Source organism: Aureobasidium namibiae (assembly GCF_000721765.1).
Source record: "Aureobasidium namibiae CBS 147.97 unplaced genomic scaffold scaffold_39, whole genome shotgun sequence".
Classification (NCBI taxonomy): Eukaryota; Fungi; Ascomycota; class Dothideomycetes; order Dothideales; family Saccotheciaceae; genus Aureobasidium; species Aureobasidium namibiae.
Genome location: NW_013581170.1, coordinates 1 through 20,325, shown reverse-complemented (window position 1 = coordinate 20,325; position 20,325 = coordinate 1). Strand labels below are relative to the sequence as shown.

The 20,325-nt window shown below is 49.9% G+C and overlaps 10 protein-coding genes across 10 annotated transcripts; 6 read left to right on the top strand and 4 right to left on the bottom strand.

Annotated features, from left to right (window-relative positions):
* Positions 1-282: 282 nt before the first annotated feature.
* Positions 283-1,798, top strand: M436DRAFT_77144 (uncharacterized protein; the record flags this gene model as incomplete). Its single annotated transcript, XM_013566821.1, has 2 exons — positions 283-409; positions 465-1,798. 2 exons carry the CDS (start codon positions 283-285, stop codon positions 1,796-1,798), a joined length of 1,461 nt encoding a protein of 486 aa, XP_013422275.1.
* A 2,521-nt stretch (positions 1,799-4,319) lies between these two features.
* M436DRAFT_59155 (putative 2-amino-3-carboxymuconate-6-semialdehyde decarboxylase) lies at positions 4,320-5,294 on the bottom strand (the record flags this gene model as incomplete). The annotated part of the gene is made up of 1 exon (XM_013566809.1): positions 4,320-5,294. The coding sequence occupies one exon, from the start codon at positions 5,292-5,294 to the stop codon at positions 4,320-4,322; it is 975 nt and encodes a 324-aa protein (XP_013422263.1).
* Positions 5,295-5,920: 626 nt separating this feature from the next.
* Positions 5,921-6,463, bottom strand: M436DRAFT_59191 (uncharacterized protein; the record flags this gene model as incomplete). Its single annotated transcript, XM_013566815.1, has 1 exon — positions 5,921-6,463. The coding sequence occupies one exon, from the start codon at positions 6,461-6,463 to the stop codon at positions 5,921-5,923; it is 543 nt and encodes a 180-aa protein (XP_013422269.1).
* Positions 6,464-7,128: 665 nt separating this feature from the next.
* On the top strand, positions 7,129-8,477 carry M436DRAFT_77141 (beta-lactamase/transpeptidase-like protein; the record flags this gene model as incomplete). The annotated part of the gene is made up of 3 exons (XM_013566820.1): positions 7,129-7,191; positions 7,293-7,552; positions 7,640-8,477. The coding sequence occupies 3 exons, from the start codon at positions 7,129-7,131 to the stop codon at positions 8,475-8,477; spliced, it is 1,161 nt and encodes a 386-aa protein (XP_013422274.1).
* A 358-nt stretch (positions 8,478-8,835) lies between these two features.
* On the top strand, positions 8,836-10,644 carry M436DRAFT_59156 (alpha/beta-hydrolase; the record flags this gene model as incomplete). Its single annotated transcript, XM_013566810.1, has 4 exons — positions 8,836-9,094; positions 9,143-9,902; positions 9,955-10,123; positions 10,177-10,644. 4 exons carry the CDS (start codon positions 8,836-8,838, stop codon positions 10,642-10,644), a joined length of 1,656 nt encoding a protein of 551 aa, XP_013422264.1.
* A 678-nt stretch (positions 10,645-11,322) lies between these two features.
* M436DRAFT_77139 (uncharacterized protein) lies at positions 11,323-12,093 on the bottom strand (the record flags this gene model as incomplete). Its single annotated transcript, XM_013566819.1, has 3 exons — positions 11,323-11,478; positions 11,528-11,760; positions 11,820-12,093. 3 exons carry the CDS (start codon positions 12,091-12,093, stop codon positions 11,323-11,325), a joined length of 663 nt encoding a protein of 220 aa, XP_013422273.1.
* Positions 12,094-12,758: 665 nt separating this feature from the next.
* Positions 12,759-13,028, top strand: M436DRAFT_59190 (uncharacterized protein; the record flags this gene model as incomplete). Its single annotated transcript, XM_013566814.1, has 1 exon — positions 12,759-13,028. The coding sequence occupies one exon, from the start codon at positions 12,759-12,761 to the stop codon at positions 13,026-13,028; it is 270 nt and encodes an 89-aa protein (XP_013422268.1).
* Positions 13,029-13,743: 715 nt separating this feature from the next.
* M436DRAFT_68451 (uncharacterized protein) lies at positions 13,744-14,337 on the bottom strand (the record flags this gene model as incomplete). The annotated part of the gene is made up of 3 exons (XM_013566818.1): positions 13,744-13,953; positions 14,012-14,224; positions 14,281-14,337. 3 exons carry the CDS (start codon positions 14,335-14,337, stop codon positions 13,744-13,746), a joined length of 480 nt encoding a protein of 159 aa, XP_013422272.1.
* Positions 14,338-15,222: 885 nt separating this feature from the next.
* Positions 15,223-16,578, top strand: M436DRAFT_68450 (uncharacterized protein; the record flags this gene model as incomplete). The annotated part of the gene is made up of 2 exons (XM_013566817.1): positions 15,223-15,770; positions 15,828-16,578. 2 exons carry the CDS (start codon positions 15,223-15,225, stop codon positions 16,576-16,578), a joined length of 1,299 nt encoding a protein of 432 aa, XP_013422271.1.
* Positions 16,579-17,604: 1,026 nt separating this feature from the next.
* Positions 17,605-19,301, top strand: M436DRAFT_77137 (uncharacterized protein; the record flags this gene model as incomplete). The annotated part of the gene is made up of 4 exons (XM_013566816.1): positions 17,605-17,608; positions 17,955-18,190; positions 18,290-19,118; positions 19,171-19,301. The coding sequence occupies 4 exons, from the start codon at positions 17,605-17,607 to the stop codon at positions 19,299-19,301; spliced, it is 1,200 nt and encodes a 399-aa protein (XP_013422270.1).
* Positions 19,302-20,325: the final 1,024 nt, after the last annotated feature.

Below are 20,325 nucleotides of genomic sequence, written 5' to 3'. Positions count from 1 at the left end.
GGATGTAAAGAAACCGTCGAGATTGCTTTTGATGCAGCAACAGATACGCTAACTCAACATCGAAAAAACGAGAGTGCTTGGGAGGATTCTGAGGAACCTACTACGTCAACGGCCGGGGATGTCGGCGTTTCCTTGCAGCGCTGACCAAAGTCTAATTCTGCCGAGGCTGTAAGCACATATCATGGTCAATATCAAAAGCGCGCTCAGGGAATGCTTTTCTGTGCCATCACAGAGGTTCCTTGATAGTTTACCTGCAGCCAAAGTACGACACGCATCAGCAAAATGGCCGACACGAAGAAAGAACTCAAAGCCGGTTGGAAGACAGAGGCAGAGGTGCAAGTCCTGACTCTGAAAGACGTGGCCAAGCACAACACAAAGAAGGACCTGTGGATAGTAATCCATGGCAAAGGTATCCAATTCCGGTTCCTCTGAGGCCAATCATGAGCTTACATGACAACGCACAGTCTACAACATTACTGACTATGCTCGGGACCATCCCGGTGGTCCAGATGCGCTGTTCGAGGTCGGCGGTCAAGATGCAACGAGCGCCTACGAAGATGTAGGCCACTCCGAAGACGCGCGCGAGATCATGCATCAGTACTTGGTGGGATCCCTCGAAGGTGCCTCGAGCGCAGAGGCCGGCGGCAAGACCCCTTCCTCGGCATCGACTGTCCAGATAGTCAGGCGTGGTCCGGCGCAGGAGGTGGCGAAAGTTACTTCCGAACCCTCTTCTCTCAAGAAATACGCCGAGCTGGTCGTATTCGCCCTGGGTACAGCTGGTGCGGCGTGGGCAGCTGGTCGAACCGGTGCACTGCACAAGGCGGCCATCACCATCGAACGTCTGGGGACTCTCGACCGGGTCAAGAACATCAAACTTGGAAATGCTGGCTTCGCCCAAGGTTTCCTGCTCGCCGCAGGCACTTCTACGATCATCGCCATCGCCGGTATGCGTTATCTGCAAAAGCTCACAAAGATGGAAAAAGACCCCTTCCATCTCCCTGCCCATCGTGCAGCCTCGCACATGGTTGTTTCGTCGCACCACCCCGTCGGCGCTATTGCACCGGCCGAGTACCGCAAGTTCAAGTTGAGCAAGAAGATCGAACTATCAAACGGCATCTGGAAGTTCGTATTTGCATTGCCGACCTCGACGTCTGTGTTGGGTCTACCCATCGGCCAACACGTCGCCATTCGTGGCGAGGTAGATGACCACACCGTCACTCGTAGTTACACGCCCATCTCTAACAACCGTGACCTGGGTCGTCTGGAGCTCATGATAAGGCTCTATCCCGACGGTCAATTGAGCAAGTACCTCAGTGGTATTCAGGTCGGAGATCATGTGGAGATTCGAGGTCCCAAGGGTTCCATGCGCTACCGAAAGGGCATGAGCAAACGCCTCGGCATGGTCGGCGGAGGCACTGGCATCACACCTCTATACCAACTGATCCGAGCCATCTGCGAAGATAAGACCGATGACACCGAAGTCAGCTTGGTCTACGCCAATCGATCCGAGGCCGACATTATGATGCGCGAAAAGCTGGAGACTTTTGCCGCCCAATCGAATGGACAGTTCAAAGTCCACTTTATGCTTGATCATCCCTCGGACGAGTGGAGAGGTGGAAAAGGCTATGTCGACGCCAACGTCCTGAAGAAACATATGCCTCCTGTGGCTGATGACACAAAGATTCTGATTTGTGGCCCCCCACCCATGGTGAATGCAATCAAGAAAGGATTGACATCGCTTGGATTCCCCGAACCAGGTAACGTGAGCAAGATGACTGATCAGATCTTCATATTCTAGTTAGTCACAATATCCGTACAACTTTTGCTTTCTTGAGTTATGATATGCAGCTTTATTTAATTCCATACATCATTTTGGTACCCAGACCGTAATTCTGTTTTCTCCTCTAGCTCCTACGACATTCACCTCTCAGCTGGTCTCGACGGCTCTACGCTCACCTTGTTTGCTTTTCGCTCATCTCGCCGCGTCGTCTAGCCATTGTCCACGCTTGACCCCCCGACCTATCTATGCAAAGGATCACTCTTACATACACTGATATCGCCAGATCCTCTCTTCGTCGGGCTCTTACGGCCCAGAGTTTGGTCAACATTGACCGCGTAGCTACTGCCATAGCTCTTTGCACCAATGACATCTGCAATGGAACTACAGACTCAAATAGCTCTTATCTAGCTAGTGCGAGACAACTGTTACAGATGTTGCGGATATCCCAGCGTGAGGATTTGAAAGCTTTGTTCATGCATAGTCTGAACAGATGATTCTCCATCTTGTAGTGTTCCTGGCATGCGCAGTTCTGTTAGCCCTGAGTAGAAGCATCCAGTACTTGACCTGACCCAACGTCCGTCTAGAGTTCAGATCGACGACTTCTGTGATTACTCTTTGGGACTCGTGCCCCTAATACTGAGTTTTGGAAAGCTGTCAATCTCCTGTCGCGACAACATGAGTACAAGAAGACGGCCACCACAACAACATCGTTTCACCTAAGTCACAGATCCTCGCTCTCTCGTGTCCGCATGATCTGCTTGTACCAGAGGTTACAAGAGGAACAGATCGCGGGATCGAGTTGACGTGCTCACATGAGACACTTATAGGTGCGACGCTCCTTTGTCTAAACCAATGCTGCCCAGAGACCATCCAATAGTCAAATTTGCGATCAGGAAGATACCGTCCGTCAATCATATCGCGCAGGACTCAGCGGCAACGATATTTGTCCTCTGGTCACTTCTCAGCGCAGGGTGCGAGACTGACTCCTGGAAATGTCCTATGTGGACATAGCCCCTGAAGTCCACACCCTCTTTGAAACAAGAACTTCCAGGCACGAGCAAGACTCCAGTCTTCTTTCGTAGGACTTTGCACAAGCTCATGTCATCGATTGGTCAACCATCCTTGCTAATGAACTTGATAAATCCGGTAGTACCACCCTGAGGACGAGTCTATTGGCAAGCCCACGCGTGCTTTCCTACAAATTCACCCAGTAGATCGACAATCTCCTCATATCCGAGCGTGACGATCGACGGCGGTGCTTCTCCAATCGAGTGAAACAAAGGGCGGTACACTCCATCACTGCAAATCATAATATCATGCTCATGAGCGATGTCGACGAGACCCTGCAATATTTGGCTAGACTGGACCGCATCAGTGGGGTTCTGAGGGTGGCTGTCCGAGTGTCAGTAAGCTGGGGCTGACATAAGGATTAAAGCCACTCACTTGGTGATTATAAGTTTTGCGTTTGACTTAATCAACGACCGGAGCTCTACCAGATCAAGTCTCCATTTCTCATCTGGCTTCGAGCGCCAAAGGTCGACTTTGACTCCGGAGGATTCTGGAATCCCAAAGAGCTGCTGATAGGTAGGTACTGACAGGTGACGTAGTCACCAGGTCCGATGAGTGTGTACAAAGCAAGATAGTTTGCTTGAATTGCGCCATTCGTGGCCATGGCCTGGCTGGATCTGACGGAGTAGCATCGGAGCGACATCTCGCAATGCTCTCTCTCAGCGCGTCCGGGCCTCTGTTGGCTCCGTACACCTCTTTCAGCGAGCCTTAGCTTCGGCTTGGACACTAGACTAATTACTTGGGAGATCGATGGCGGGTTCACCATCTATGCCCGGCTCCTGGACGGAAGTCATCACGTTGATGCATTCATTGTATAATCACTTTACTATAGTTCTTATCTATCATATTGACCTATTTAGTCTTCAGATTTCAAGTGTTATTAAAGAATAAGATGTTACCTTTAATAGCACTAAAGATTACTTATCTTAAGCTAAGCTTTTACCTACTGAAAAAAGGGTCTAGGATCCGCTCCCCACATTCGAACTTGTGGTTACAGCACAAATACTAAGATTACGCTAGCTGCTTGTACGACCCTAGCTCCATAAACCGTTAATGACTTTTGGCCTTAAACATATCAATTAGACCTTCATCGCGCTGACGTTCAAGCGCAGCCATATCCTTGTCATGCATTTCCTCTCCCACACTCTTTTGTCAGTGCATCTAGGTCTGCTGGGGTCCATGTGGTTGTCCGGTCTCGCGTCCTCGTCTGCGCGCACACCTTCTAGAGCTGCCCGAACAGACTTGACGTACGCAGATAGCTCTTTCATGATCTGCTGCTGCACGTACATAGTACTTTGGCATTACGACTTGGGTTTAAACGAGTACAATGCAACAAACAGGCATGATCACAGTGACTCCCATTAGCAAGCGAACGTCGCGTACGGGTGTAGTTGGAAGCTTTTACAAGGTACAAGTCTGAGGTTTAGATGGGTACCATACTGCGCACCAAGAACTCGGTCCTGTTGATCTGTTACTGCGGTAACTTGATCTTAAGCACCTTCTCGGCATTCTTGTAGCAGAACATCTCTAGCTCTTCCTTGTCCATCATTCCACTTGCTTCAATCTCCTCAATGAACTTCAACCCTGTGTCATTGCCACTAAAAGGATAGTCGACCAAGTACAGTATGCGATCTTTAGCACACATCTTGAGCAGACAGCTGAATGGTGCCAGAGTAAACATTCCAGAAGTGGTGACCCAGAAGTTCTCCTTCCACACTTGCTCAAGCCCACGCTTGTTCTCCACTCTCCAGAATGAAGATGCAGAAATGATGCGATCGAGCTGAAAGGAGAGCATCTCCCCCATATGACCAATGATGATCTTGAGTTTTGGGAATGCATCAAAGAGACCAGAGGCCCAGAGACGAAGAACATACAGTCCGGTCTCGGAGTGCCAACCCCATGCTGTCGAGCTCATTATCTGCGCGGCTTTCTCGCCATAGTCGCCGCTATAATGTGGCATCCATTCGTCGGCTGCGAAGGTCGGATGGATGTAAATTGGCACGTCCAGTTCATCAGCCTTTGCAAAGACAGGTCGAAAAGATTCGCTGTCGTAGAAAGTGCCACCGCAATGATTATTGATGAGCGCGCCAACAAAGTTGTGCTCTTTGACGCATCTTTCGAGCTCTTCAGCTGCTGCGGCTGGAGAAGCCATGGACAGTAGAGCGAATGCCGCATACCGGGGTTGACCCTTGATGGCCTGTGCCAGTTCAGCGTTTTCTGCACGACACTGCTCTGCGGAAGCCTCGATTGGGCTGTGCGAGAGGATTTGCAGGGCGACCTGGCTGGCATCAAGGTCAGCGACACGATCTGCACCTAGGGAGCTGGGTGTATCGATCAAAGACGCAGGAAGCAATTTGTAAGGATCCTGCTGTCTCGAGTCGGCCATCCGCTTGCGAAGGGTCTTGGAGAGGTAGTGCTCCTCCAGTGTGATTGTTGGAGGAGCCATGACGATGAGATTCAGTGAGACCTTGGCTTCCAAGAGATAGCTACACAAAGTATATAACGGAGGATCGGGAGCAGAGAATGGGAGGACACGAGCCGAGACGGATTAATGGATGCAAGTCTGTCGCTACGGGAATTCAAGAGCGACCTGGGACAAACAAGAAGAAAAGGACAATCCAGCTTTTCCGAATCCTGCCAGGTTCTTGTAGCGTAGCACCAAAGCTTGGATGTCACATCATTAGTGTGAGCGTGCGGGTCAACTCTCTAATACCGAGGATATCGTCAAACACATGAGCGGACCTCCGGTAACTCGAAGACCGACACTCTCGGCCGTCCGAGGACCGACACATTTGGGCAACACCCGACAACCTGGTGAGAACATAGTCCTCCGTGGGCGTTCAGTTGCTAGTCCTTCTTGCGGTGGCCACGCGTGCGAACGGTTCTCGATGCACGTAACGATCGTTATGAAGAAACTCGGGATTTTAGGTCTCGGTGAATATGTACGTCGATACAATCTGGGAAGTCCGAGCGAGAGTTAAGACTGTTTGAAATGCTTTGCAAGTACATAATAGCCCAGCAGCTTTTTCAGGCTGCATGTCTCCAGATATGATACACGTAATGTAATATGCCTCACTGCATGTCAATGCCCCCATAGTCCTCATCCTTCCCATCTTCGGAGGTTGCGTCTAGCAGGATGTAGAGTATTCTTGCCCATTCAGTCGAGCTATTGTTCTTCCATGCATGATCTGTGGCGCGCTGCACACTGACGTCTCCACGCTTCATGACTCGGCGGGGTCCAGTCTCATGATCGCCTAGAATCAGGGTGATCTCGCCCTCGAGAACGACTCCATAGTCTAGGCTGTTGGTGCGGTGCATGGGTGATTCGACACCAGGAGCGTAATCGATCAGTCGAGCGACTGAGCCGTTGGGCAGTTTGATGGGGAATGGCGTGGACTGATTCTTGTGGTCCTTGATGTCTTTGTTGTCTTTGAGATCGACGGGGAATGTGTTTGTACTGTACAAGACATTGACTCCTGCACCAGCTATCCGCTTCAGTACGACCTCCTCGGGGCGGTCATCGAACACTGGCTTTCCATCTTCGTCGTTATGGGTAGTGATGTAGACGTGAGTGGTTGGTAACTCGTTCGTGGTTCCGTCGTGAAATCTCACCATCTTGTAATGCAAAACTTGTGGAGAAAGGTGGGCATTCCTCGCAGTGCGACTGACATCAGGTCTTATACTTGGACCATAAACAAGCAGGATGGACCTTTCACAAGCTGATGATTCGTCGTCATCGCCTCGGCTCATAGCATGACTTCGATCACGAAGCGTGGACATCTCGGCAGCCGATTCATGCTTTCATGAAGTTGCCACGAAGAGTCCGACGGTCGATTGACTCTTCGATGTATTAACCGTAAGGACTGATCCGCGACCCCGACATTACTCACGTTAGGCGCCGCCCGGATGTCGGACCGACGGCGTCATGCCTCGTACACGGACTCCATTCCTCCGACGAAGCCTCGCACCTCAAGTGGCTCCATGGAGACCTCCACGGACACTCCGACGGTCGAACTTGTCATCGGGCGCTCGGTGTCAAGCCCCGCACTCGTACTTCAACTCCCCGAACAGACTCCCACATCTTGGGTACCTCCGTGGAGTTTCCAGGGACAGTCCGACAATCGATCTCCCAGGTCGCCAACGGCATCTAGCAGGCTATGGGACCTCGATATAAGAAGCTCGCCTTTTTCACCTTTGCCATTCCTTCCCTGTCCTTCATACGGCACCATAGAGTCGAATTGTGTCTGCCTGCACCCGGACTCTTCCCATGCATCAACAAAATGTCCGATTTACTGCTCAAGCTCAAGGAGGCTGTGAAGAGGGGTGATGTGGCGCAGGCTGTTGTATGCACCGCCAGTGCCGACGGCTAGTTCACTGTGTGTAAGCTCTCTCGACAGAGAGGGGCTAAACAGATGCATGCTAACAAGACGGTTAACCAGACAAGTTCAACTTTCACGCTGCTGTCGGCCACAACAGCTCTGGTCCCCATGCACAGGAGGTCGATGAAGATGCCGTCTTCCTCCTGGCTTCGCAGAGCAAATTCGTCACCACGGTCGCCGCGCTGCAGGCTGTCGCGCAAGGCCTAATCGGGCTTGATGACGATGTGGCCGAGCACTTGCCCGAGTTAGCGGGGCAGCAAATCTTGAAGGGTTACGAGGGCGAGAAGCCTGTCCTTGTGGAGAGGAAGAATGTCATTACGCTTAGGTATGTCTTGACGCGGAAAACACAGTCCGAGACGCTATTCGCACAATCAAAAGAGCACACGGTTCGAGGCTAATGATTCTCCAAAAGACACTTAGTAACCCACACGTCTGGTGCAGTCTATGGCTTGTTCAACCCCTTGCTCCAGAGACATGAGACCGAGCGTGGAAGGGCTATCAGCCACGATCCAGACGTCGTCTCGCGCTACGGGGCGCCGCTCGTTTTCGAGCCGGGTGAGAGCTGGGGCTACGGCACAGATATCGACTGGGCCGGCCTACTTGTGGAACGACTAGCCAAAACTTCGCTGGAAGAGTTCATGAGCGAGAATATCTGGAAGCCACTGGGTATCACCTCGATGACTTTCTTCCCGGAGAAGCAGCCGGATCTGGACAAGCGCATGCCGCAAATCTCCGCGCGCGGTCCGGACGGGAAGTTGGTGCCGTTCACAATCCCCTACATCAACGAGGGCAATGTGGCTTGCTTTGGCGGACAAGGCATCTATTCCAGCATGCCAGATTACCTGACCTTCCAGCTCAGCCTCCTTCGTAACGACGGCAAGATCTTGCCGCCCGCTCTCGTGAACGATATATTCACTCCCCAGCTGCACGGCGCCGCTGCTGACGAGGTCTGGAATACCTTGCAATCGCCCACTGGCGACTCTGCCGCTGGTGAGATCTGCCCGGATATCCCGTTCAATTGGGGGTTAGGCGGCTTGCTGTTCATGGAGGATGATGTTGGAAGAAGGAAGAAGGGAACGATCAGTTGGGGCGGATTGACAAACTGTTTCTGGTCGATCGATCGGGGGAATGGGACGGCGCTGGCATTTGGAACGCAGCTGCTGCCACCAGGAGATAAGAGATGTGAGGTCTTCATCTCGGAAATTGAACGAGCAGTCACTGCATTGGCTGATCCCAACGCCAGCTCGTGAGACCTATGCCGACGTAGTCCTGCGAGAGTTCTGTTGTCGTTGAAGTGCCCAAAGCCTATACTTGCAGGCATAATTTGCGTGTTAGATCCGCTCCATCGTTGACAGAATGCTCGGTCTGCGAAATTGGCGTGCCGGGGTAACCTGATTCTGACACGCACATGTAGTCAAATTTATGCTTTTCCAAGACACCATCGATTGATACATCAGCATCGACAAGGCCTGAAGAACCGTGTAAGATAAGGATCGGGATAGGAGCTGGTCATCGAGTCGTGCTTGCTGTAGGCCGTCAAATTAATGGCGAAAGACTACCTATGCTGCTGGTAATTCTCTTGAACACAACCTTCTCAACCAAAAAGTCATGTTTTACTTTCTCGTGCTCTGCACATCATTTAGTGGTCTCGCCAGAGCTCATGCGGGTCCGACAGCATGTATAGAGAACGGATTAGTGATAGGCACAACGACAAGCCTTCCCGCTGCCAGTGCAACTGTGAACCAGTTTTTAGGCATACCATTCGCTCAATCGCCCCCGGAGAGGTTCTCACCACCTCAACCAGTCACACAAAAGTCCGTCATCAACGCTACAGCTTGGAAACCAGCATGCATCCAAGAATTCACATGTATGATGGACAGTAGTGGCTGTTTAGACTGCGACTAATCACTGGCAGATCCATTGGCCGCTCAGCAATTTACCGAATTGATTTTCAACCAACCCCCGCCACCGGAATCGGAAGACTGCTTGTACTTGAATATCTACAGTCCAGCTGCGCAATCTAGCGAGCTTGGCGGTCGTGCTGTCATGTTCTGGCTATATGGTGGTGGCCTGGAATTTGGCGGCGCCGGACAACCGAGTTATGACGGGAGTCATCTTGCTGGAAATGAAGATGTTGTGGTTGTAACAACGAACTATCGTACCAACGTCATTGGATTTCCAAGCTCTCCAGAACTGCCTCTTACTGGACACAACCTTGGTTTCTTGGATCAGCGTTTTGCTTTACAGTGGGTACAACGCAACATCCACGCTTTCGGAAGCGATCCTTCCAAAGTCACAATCTTTGGAGAGTCTGCTGGTGCTACCTCAGTCGATGCTCTTCTTACCAGTTTCTCCAAGAACTCGACGCCTCCTTTCCGAGGTGCTATTCTTGGAAGCGGCCAGGTTACTTTCAAACCAAGTTCCCCAGCTAGTAGTCTTCCAGCATGGTACAATCTGACTGTTGAGCTTGGCTGTCCTGGAAAATTCAAAAGTAACTTGAGCTGTGTTCGAGCTGCAAACGCGACTAACATAAAGCGCATCATTGAGATCAACGAACTCCAATTCCAGCCTATCGCTGATAATGTGACACTCGTTTCAGATCCTCTTCGGCGCCGGGCTCTAGGTGAGGTCGCCAACATTCCTGTTCTAGGTGGGACCAATGCACAGGAAGGTAGGTAAGCTGCTTTCGTTTCATGCTAGACACGTGATTTTGCTCACCAATGACAGAGCCTTTCAAGTTGGCCAGAACAACATCACCACCTGGTTCAATACTAACTTCGGATCTTCGCCATCGCTAGTTGCTGCGATCAAAGAGGCATATCCGCTCGGCGTAGATGGATTGGACCTCCCTTACGAGGTGATATCGCAAATCTATACCGACTACAGCTTTCAATGTGTAAGTCAGTCTTGTTAGATTGCAAGCCGCGCAACGCTCATACCTTCTCATAGCCTCAGGCACTTTGGGCAAATGCATCAGCTGCAGGAGGCATCCCTACCTGGCGATATTATGTCAATGCTTCTTTCGACAACACCCAAAGATACCCAAATCTAGGCGTGTATCATTCATCAGAGATCTCCATCGTTTTCTCCACATACCCCACCGTCAATACTACGACTCAAGAGTACGCACTCAGTCGTTTCATGCGTGGCGCCTGGGCGACGTTCGCCAAGAATCCAATCAACGGACCTGGATGGAATGCTGTAGGAAGTGGTACAGCGGGAGTGGTCTACAATGGTCGACTGGATGGTCAACTTAACAGTGGTGATGGATCTGTACTGCAAGAAGACTGGGACCTTGGCGTGCTGGGCGATGTCGGGAATGTTCATGGAAGCGGCGTTACTGTTTTGCCTCAGAGCGCGGTAGACGGCAAATGTGCTTTGTTTGCACCAGTTTACAAAGCCATCATGCAAGGATGATAGTGTCATTGGCATGTCTGGAAGCAGGTAGAGTGGAACACACAGGGGGGTGTTGTTGTTCATTCATAGGTACGCCGCAACGGATGAATGGCTGGTCATCGTGTCGCTCGGCACCTCTCGGTTACCCTCGCTTTCGATCGTGGACTCGAATTGACTTATGTAGCCTCGAGCTAGATACATTAATTCAGGAATGCTCGAGGCAACTTACCTCACCATACTTACCACGTAACCGACATGTGACTCACGTCAGTCTAAGCATCCCTGCATTAAAAGCACGACGAGATGTTACTAGGTCCGTCTTGTTCCCAGATTCTGAATCCACTGACCCAAGGGCTGGGACGACACCTCGCTTCATCCGTGGTCTGTCCCAAGCGTGAGTAAACTCTGCCGATGCCCTTGTAAGACTCTCCGCTTACATGTACTGCAGCGGCTCGACTCGTTCGAGTGGCGCTCCTTCTCAATTGATGTCAACCATCCTTAATCAGTGCTTCGAATTCGGAACCTTTTACGACAAAACAAGGAGGCCATTGGCAATAGAATACCCCATAGAAGGACGCACTAGTCGCAGGGACCCAAGTTCGGGAAGGCACAGTGTCGTACAAGCAAGCTGCCACAAGTGTCAAAGGATTCTTTTCAAATACCTACTCGTGTCCAATGGAGGCAACCAACGGGAAAAGGTTATGTGACTGGCCCCCAAAGAGTGATGCTCTCGATGTTACAGACAACAGTGTCCGCTTGCACAGTCGACTGGACACCAGTAATGCTGACATTTGTCGCACCATTGTAATTCCAAGGATACTCTGTGCAGAATGCTGTGTCGCTGCCGGTAGCAATCTGAATCGCGATCAGTTTGACGCCCCATCCAGAGACACTAACGACTTACTAGGATGACGTCTCCAAAGATGACTGGACCAAAATCCCAGGCTCCATAGAGTTCAGCTGCGAATGTGGCATCGTTCATCGTTTTGTCGGCGATCGGGAAGGAGTTTGTCGCGGTCACCTCACCACAATTCTTGTCTATTACGCTGACCCATTCGGTCCTGTTCAGGTCGCGGGTGTTGTTGAAGAACAAGATGTCACCTTCGACAGCACCAAAGCCACCTCCCCATTGAAGACCTGTACGATGAGTTAAATTCAGATTGGCCAAATTACCAGGAGGTATGAATTGCACTTACTCGGGTTAGAACAACACCATCCACTGCCAAACCACCAACCTCCCGATCTACCGTCAAGCACATTTTGGTACACGCCTGAGTTGTCCGTCGTCTGCAGTCCTGGCCAGAGATAGTTTGTGGCCGCTTCGTGGATCGCGGGAACGATCATGTTCCCAGATTGAGAGATGAACTCTTGTCCATCTGGTGTCGTGAATGCGACAAAATGCCAGTCCTGAGCGAGTGCACCGGCAAATAGAAGAGACGTCAGAGACGCGGTATGCGCTATGGTATCCATGACTGGCGACATTTCTTGCACAAAATACTGTCTGGAGAGAAGCGCGAAGAATGTTGGAACGCGACGATTGAAGATTCGAGGTGAAAAAAAGGAAACGCAGCAGAGGCTCAAGTCGCTCCGCTCCATATACATGTGATTTTACAGAAGGGGCCAGACTTTATTGCCTCTGGGTATAGTTCTCGTGTATAACGATTTTATAAAACGTGATGTAAAACGGTCCCCTGCTTTGCGAGGGGTTTTGGAGCCATGCAGCACTAAACTTTCGAGAGCCGTTTGATGTCACGGGGTTGGCCATTCTTCTGCGTTTCGGCGCTCGTCTCGTCATGCTGTCTTGTTCCATCATGATATGCTTTATCGTCCATGGGATGGTAGTCCATCAGGGGGTCCGTGCCAAGTGCGGCTGCTTCAAAAGCCATGATGAGTCACCAATGCTTGCTCCAGACATTTGACGACAACCTCTTAGAACAAAGTCGAAAGCACATATTAATCTCGAAAACGTCAGGATCTTGATCTGCAGCAAGTCTTCCCAGAAACTCCAAGTCTGGTACGATTGGATTGATCTTAGCAGACACTTCCGCTGACCACAGAACAGATAGAAAAGTGTGGCTTCTACGGCATACACGTTGCACCTGCCCATTGAGCTGTGTCATCCGCATAGATCCAGGATGATCCTTAGCGTCAAAGCAGTGGACTGGGATCACACAGACGCTTCGAGGCTACGCGCAGCCCAGCAAGAGGAGATTGATCCGACCGGTACCGATGAATGTGGAGTCATACCAACCGCAGCAGATATCGCTGTATTTCTGGTTGTATATCTTGGATCCGATGCAGTCGCATGTGCTGGGCTGCGCCACTTGGTGGATGCTACTGAGCCGACATGTATGGATATTGCTGAGATCAAGAGGATGTTCGTGGTGCCTGATGTACGTGGTTAGAACTATTAGGGCCGGTATGTCGGCGAGTATCTGTTGCAAGCTTTGGGCCAAGAGGCGCAAGACCGAGGCTGATTGGTTCTCAAGTTAGAGACAGGGAGGACCTTGACTCGGGCTCGCCAATTCTATGAAAGGCATGGCTTTCATGAGTGCAGTGTCTTCGGCTCATACGATGATTTAGGACCCCGCGTCTTTTATCGTAAGCTCATTGCCTAGGCGTACTAAACAAAGCAAACACTAGATGAAAATCATGTCTTGTGGTCTATGAGAATAGTTTTTTGGTATACTCACAAGCATTGAGAAGCCTTTGCTCGATTGTCCGAGGATCTCACGAACCATTTCTGAAGCCTGATATCCCATATCTGGAAGATCCCAGACACTTAGAGAGTAGGCCAGCTAGAGTGATCCATCCGTCAGATACGAGACCTATCAGTATCCTGAGAGACGGATTTAGGACTGTTCTCGCTCTATGATTGCCGACAAATCCTTGGGCGAAAGTAAACTAAAATGCAAAGCGTGTTAGTAAACTTCGATGGAACTAGTCACTGGTTGACTTAATGGCTAAAGCAGCTACACTTCAGATAATGAATTTCAAGAAGAATCCATACTCTAGAACTAATTGAACTACACGAAAAGTAAGGCACAGTTTGGAGTACCTCTATACCAATCGCGGGTCCGATACGCATGAACGAGATCAGCAGAGTTCTCTCATACCCCATCAAAGTTGCTCAAGCTCGCCATCCTGCATCCTGCCTTGTCTCTTGGTGTACCTGACGAGTCCATCCTTCTGTTTCGTGGTGGCAGGAGCAAGCCATGTGATCTGCCACATGAGCACAATCATGCTCACTAGACCAGCAGCGGTACCTGGGGCTTCAAACACGACAACCGCCTTGTCGTTACCGATAGCGAAGCCACAGATAAAGGTAATCTTTATATATCGTCGTCAGTAGTGCTACAATGACGGAGCCGAACGTCTTCAGACATACCGTGGCAGCGACCAACCCTAGAAGACCGGCATAATCCAATGCGAGAATTGTGTTTCTCTTATTGGCGGTCCGGCTCGTGATTGCGTGCCAACCGAAACTGGCATCGATCATGGCGATAGCAGAGCCGAAGATCGCGATTATCAAGGCACTTGGGCCGCGGACACAGACGGAGCTCAGAATCGAGAATGCGAAGCAGGCGAAGGCGAAGAAGAGCTGTGACCGAGATTAGACACAAGTATCGCGATGGAAGAGTAGAAAAAGATACATACCTGGATCACTCTCAGAACCACTGGCTTCGAGAGCCCCCCATCGTGAGCTGGAGTCATAGCGATCGATTTGGACTGAGAAATGAAAAACGCTGAGCGAGTCTGTTGTCAAGGGGAATTGAGGAGCAGCGTACTTTTATTCTTCATTCGAGAAGCAGAAAGGCAACCACCTTTATATCTCCTTCACGAGGCGTTGCTAATGTTTCGTACATCCGACGGTTCGAGATGAGCAACGGCGGTAGCATTGAGGCTGGTTCAATAAGAATCATCGCGATTGCACTCGGCGACGAAACGCTCATCACGATGACTGACCAGACTTTCGGTCTGCCTCATTAGTCAGTCCTGGTGCCTGATAATGTGGATAACGCCAAGCATGTCATATTGTGCTTGCCGCCTACGAACCAGGTTTGCAAAAAGGAAGAAAGACTCGGTTCTATAATTAGAGTCCGCGTATGTCTCTTCGAGATGTATTCAACGGTCACTCGTGCTCTTTCGTAACTAGGCAGCAGCCAAGAGGAAATCAGGCAACAGTATACTGTCACTCTAACCAGACTGTGATGACCAAAAGGGTCAAAGGTGCACGAGCAGTGATGGTCGACGTAGTATCCGTGCGGTCTTGGGGTCGTTCGCGAACTGACCTGTAAAGGCAAGCAAGGTTGAGCGCCGAGGATTTATAAACAGTAGGCGAGCTTGTTCTTCCTTGGGTATTCTTCTAGCCCGATCATGAGTGGTAACGCTCATGATGGGTCTGACGTCGGATTACCTATTCGAGCGATCCCGGCCCTCGCACGGTGCCTGCATTGGAAGAAGCTAATTTTGATGTCGTTCTAACGCTCGGCGTGTCCTAGTGCTGATGAGCTTTATATGTTCTTTTGTGGTCGCTGACGAGATCATGTCAAAGTGCTTCAAAGCTAACTTCTCTTCGGACACCAGCAAGTTGGGATCATGCTCATGCCTCGTGGCTCACCTGGATTCAACAGGAAATGGCTCTACAGCGCCATGACCGAAACACCATCTGGCCGCGTTCTCCTCTTCACCACTACAATATGGCTGCTCAGTCTCGTGTACTGCAAGAGAAGGTACTGGAGAGATCCTCATTCTGCCTTTTTCGATAGCTCAACCGTCTACGACCAAGGCTATAGCAGTGTACGTGAGCAGGAAGGAATGGACTTTCTTGGCAATTCGTCGTCTCCGACATATACCACATCGTTAAATCCCGTCATCTGTGCAGGCATCGCCACAGTCAGGCGTAGTAATGTGCAATACGTCAATACTACTGTTAGCAGTATGCTTGTTGGCTTGAGTCGAGAAGAACGCAGCGCGGTTCATGTCAGACTTCTCTTTGCCGACACAAATCCGCAAGACCATCCAGACTACGGTCGACAGTGGCTCGGACGGCTTGATCACGTCGAGACATACAACGTGTCGAGTCAGACCTTGGCTCATCTTGAAGCACTGGAGGATGCTCAAAACTTCTATGAAAAGGGGGTGTTGTAGGTGGATCCGGATAAATAGACCTCAGCTCGCTGTTCGCTAATGTTTTCGAACAGTGATTATACCTACGTCCTCGAACAATGCCTGAACCATACTACGGCCCCCTTTATCGCAATTTTCGAAGATGACCTTGTCTTCGCGGATGGTTGGCTTGCGAAAACCGTCCAAGGTCTGGCACGACTCCGCAATCTGTCAGACTCGTGGTTATACCTTCGCCTGTTCTACACCGAAACCTCGCTTGGATGGGACAAGGATCAAGATTTTTGGTATCGATACTTTTGGTTCACGATTCTGCTGTTTGCATCTGCAGCTGCAGCTTGTTTGACAACCGTGCGGCGTATGTGTAAGCCGACTCGTAGAGTCCTTACGGTTCCCGCAATTATCGTATCATCGTTAGTGACGGTACCCGCTTGCACGGTCCTGTACTTCATGATTGGCAAGTACAGCATACATCCACTCTCAGGAGTGACAAGAATGGACAGATACGGCTGCTGCACACAGGCGCTCGTGTTCCCGCGAAGTCGAGTTCCCAGTCTGATATCATACCTAACGCAACGAAAAGCCGGACAGACTGATAGCATGATCGAAGAGTATGCGGACGCGTTGAGACTTGAGAGATACGCGCTGTCACCTCAAGTGGTTCAACATATTGGACTGGTGTCGAGTCGCGATAATCTCGAAATCAATACGAAAAGCACTTGGGCTTTCTGGTTTGAGGCAAATGATGCAGCACGATTGCGTGCAGAGCATGAAGAGTTGGCAAAAGGAACCATTTGGAGGGCCAGCGGTAGAGATACTTCGATCTGAGCAGCTAGCTGGAGTTCCAGAGTGCGACTGATTATCATCTTCGGCGGCAACGCGGGTTCTGCTCACTGGAGACCATCCATAGATTGTGCCAAAGACGACTCTAAGCTGGACTTCTGTCAGAACAGATTTAGCTTGATCGTGTAGCTGTAGTATCAGACATTGAGTGTCGGAGAGATGACACATGAGCCTACAGTCCGTGTGAAAAAAGCCAGTTCAATCCAAACCGTGATGGGAACAACAATATCGGCTGCCAGTTGACTGAGACGTCGTATAGCTATTCCATCTCGCCATATGCTGAGCCCGTATCATTAATGCTCAATATAACACAGTCGCAAGATATTGGTCCACGGCTTCAATGCTCAGTTTTCTTCGAATAGTGGACATGGTTGCAGCTGGGCCGATGCTAACAGTAACCTCGTTCCCTCCGGGCGACGTAGGGCCTTTCCAATTCCTTTGCTATCAATTTCGTCAACGATGAAGAGCGGTCATGCATTCGGTTGAGACCAACCGCAAATGGCGTCCAGGCATCAGCATTCTTTTGAGTTCGCAGTCTTAGGTGTCGCACCTATGCATAGCTCAAAGACAGGATGCTCGGGCATTTTTCTTCCGACCAGAAAGCCCGTTGGATCACAGGCGTGCGTAATCAGAGCCTTGGCGGAGACCAATAATTTGCAGGATGCCATTGAGTTTGGGTGTTCAGATGCTTTCGTGGACAAACGCTGCGCTAAAGTGTGATTCGCGGTCGCTTATTTAAGCCTTTCGGATAGCGCCCGTAGCTTGCAGCCTCTAGCTGCATCTGGCAGCCAGCATGAGCTTAATCCATGCTGCCATTTGGTCGAAATGATCCTCCACTCTATCTATAGATCTCCGAAAGCTCGGAACTTTGACCAATCATCGACGCACTTGATCTTGAACATGTATCGAGGACAGTGTAATTCGATAAACGACCAAGTTCCAGACGGCGTTCAAATGTCTTCTAGAGATGTGTAGTTGTATCAGTTGTGATGTGTGGTCCTTATCATAAGAATGTGTTTCTCGTCCAGGTTGTGGAATCCAAGCTCGAGCCTGGGAGCCGCGGGTGCCGAGTTATGGGAAGAACCTCTCGGCCGAAGTGCAGTAAACACAGCTCTAGGCGATCCTTCGCCCCAACTGTTCAAGAGGCTGTCACTGATCATACACTGTCCAAACTTTGGCCCACAGAATACGTAGTCTGCGGCTTGGGAGCTCCTAGAAAAGTTCAGCTTTGGAGCAAGGTCTTCTTATAGGCATCTATATCTCGTTCTGGGCCCCCAAATCCCGCATTTCCCATTCTCGCATCACCGATCGTCGCGAAAAGATGTTGATGAATGACAGTGCTGCACGTGCTTTGACAATAGGTATCGTTGCATGGCTGATGGCATTTGTGTACTGCAAGACTCATTTCTACCGGGATCCGGGCAGTGCATTTTTCGATGAGGAACGAGCTTTCACTCGACAGTACAGTGCGTACAGAGAGGAGCAGTCAACGACCTTTTTCGAAGAAGCTTCTGCGAATGCCACCAAAGCATCAGAGTCTCCCAGCCTGTGTGCTGTATTCATGTCCATCAAAAGAACAGAAAAACAACCCTTAGATGTATGTACCCAATCCGCAACCTGCTTCGGCTTGTCTGGTAACCTGCAGAAGAGATAACGATGACATGCTTTCATGGACAAATAGCTGACACAACCATAGTTAGCTGTCGCTAGTGCCCTACAAGGCCTAACGCCACAGGAAAGAGCAGACGTCAACATTGGAGTGTTGTTCGCCCATACAAACCCAGAAGATCATCCCAGCTGGCACAATCCTCGACTTCACGATTTAGTAGACGAAGCCTTCACATACAATCTGGCTCAAGAAGATCACACGCTGTTACACGAATGGGAGACTTCTCACAACTACGCGCACAAGGGCGTCTTTGATTACATCTACAGCCTTCAACATTGTTTAAACACGACGGAATCCCCATACATTGCAATATTCGAGGACGATGTCATTTTCGCTGATGGCTGGCTCTCATACACCCTCAACAATCTTTCCAACCTTCGCAAGAAACTGGCATCCAACCCTCAGAACTGGCTGTTTCTCAGGCTATTCAACCAGGAACGTTCGACTGCATGGGCATCTAGAGAAATAGGAGGAAATCACGAGTTTGTCATCACGATCGCCATGGCCATTCCGTTAATTGCTCTAGTCCTTATCCTCAGAAACTGCTATCCTGTCCTCTATCGATGTATGGACAACTGGACGCTTGCAGTCGTGTGTCTTGTCATCCTACCGGCATTCATCATTCTCTTCTATCAAGCAGGCAAAGCTTCCATGCTTCCGCCTCGACCAGGCGTACGCGCAGAACCATTTGGATGCTGCACACAAGGCCTCATATTCCCCAGGAGTACAGCAGAGTTCATCCTGGACATACTCGAAGAGCGTGGCAGTGGCCAGCTGGATATTGTCTTGAACGATATAGCGCGCGATCAAGGGCTCACACGCTATGCGCAATATCCGGTCATGATGCAACATCTGGGTAAGTTTGGCCACACTCAGCAAGATACTCGTTCTGACATGTTTTCCCACAGGCAAGAACTCTGTACGAAATACAGTGAATCGTGAGGCACAAGCCGTATGGAGCATGACTTTCGAACAGCTGTCGCCATATCAGCTTGAACAACAACATCTCGAAATGAATCGACTCAGATACGGTGCATGATAAGGCCAAGCGAAAGAATGGCACCATCTACCTGGTTTATGGATTGAGTGCTCTGTCGGTCAAGCATACTCGCTTGCGGATCTGGTGTAGCACTTCTCGCAGCCCTCAGAGTGCTTGCCATCCCACTCGCAGACAAGTAGAAAGCTACAAGCACGAGCGCACAACCTTGAATCGTAAGGCGCAAAATCGCGCTCTCAGGGTTGATTGTGTCCGGCTTTTGTATCAGCTGCAGATAACCATCGAGACCTATTCGTACGAGATAAAATCAACTACTTCCTTCCGCATCGAATGATCATCGACGAACACAGACCGCAAATGTGTTGTCGCTCGTGAGCGGCACAGCTACTCAATCTCATTGCTGCAAAGACACCCGCAGATCCAGATAGTCCATGATAGAGCGGCAGCGAATACTTAAAGTTGAGCACAGACATGACTCGCGTGTCGAAATCGTGACTTATTCTCTGGTGCAGAAGTCGTGAGAATTTGCCACCCCCGTCTTCGAACTTAATAGCTCTAAGCTCTCAATTCTAGCTAATTGACCATTATACATCGAATTTAGCACGTTATATAGCTCTTATCACTCCGAATTTAAGCGGTATAGCTTAAAGTAGTTACTTATTAGTTAATGCTAGATTTCTAGCAGTATTAACCTATATAATAGGTATCGTTCTAAGGCTAATTCTAAGCTCGCGACATGCCTCTAAACGACTATAAGAAGGATCTTATATAGGCCATGTTTTACGACAACTACGACGTTAACACTGTCTTAAAAGTCGTGCCCTATACGCCTTATAGCACGCTCTATCGTATATAGAAGAATATAGATCTCTTTAGGCAGGTTTAGAAGCCTTCCTTAGCTATTAAGCGTATAGGAGCGCTACATAAGATCACGCCACTAATGCGTAAATATCTTATTAATCTGCTCTCTAGAAAGAACGACCTATAGTAGGAAGAGTTAGTCTTCGAATTATAGTGTTAATTCGACGTTATAGTTAATAGGTTAACTATCTTAAGACTCTTAAAG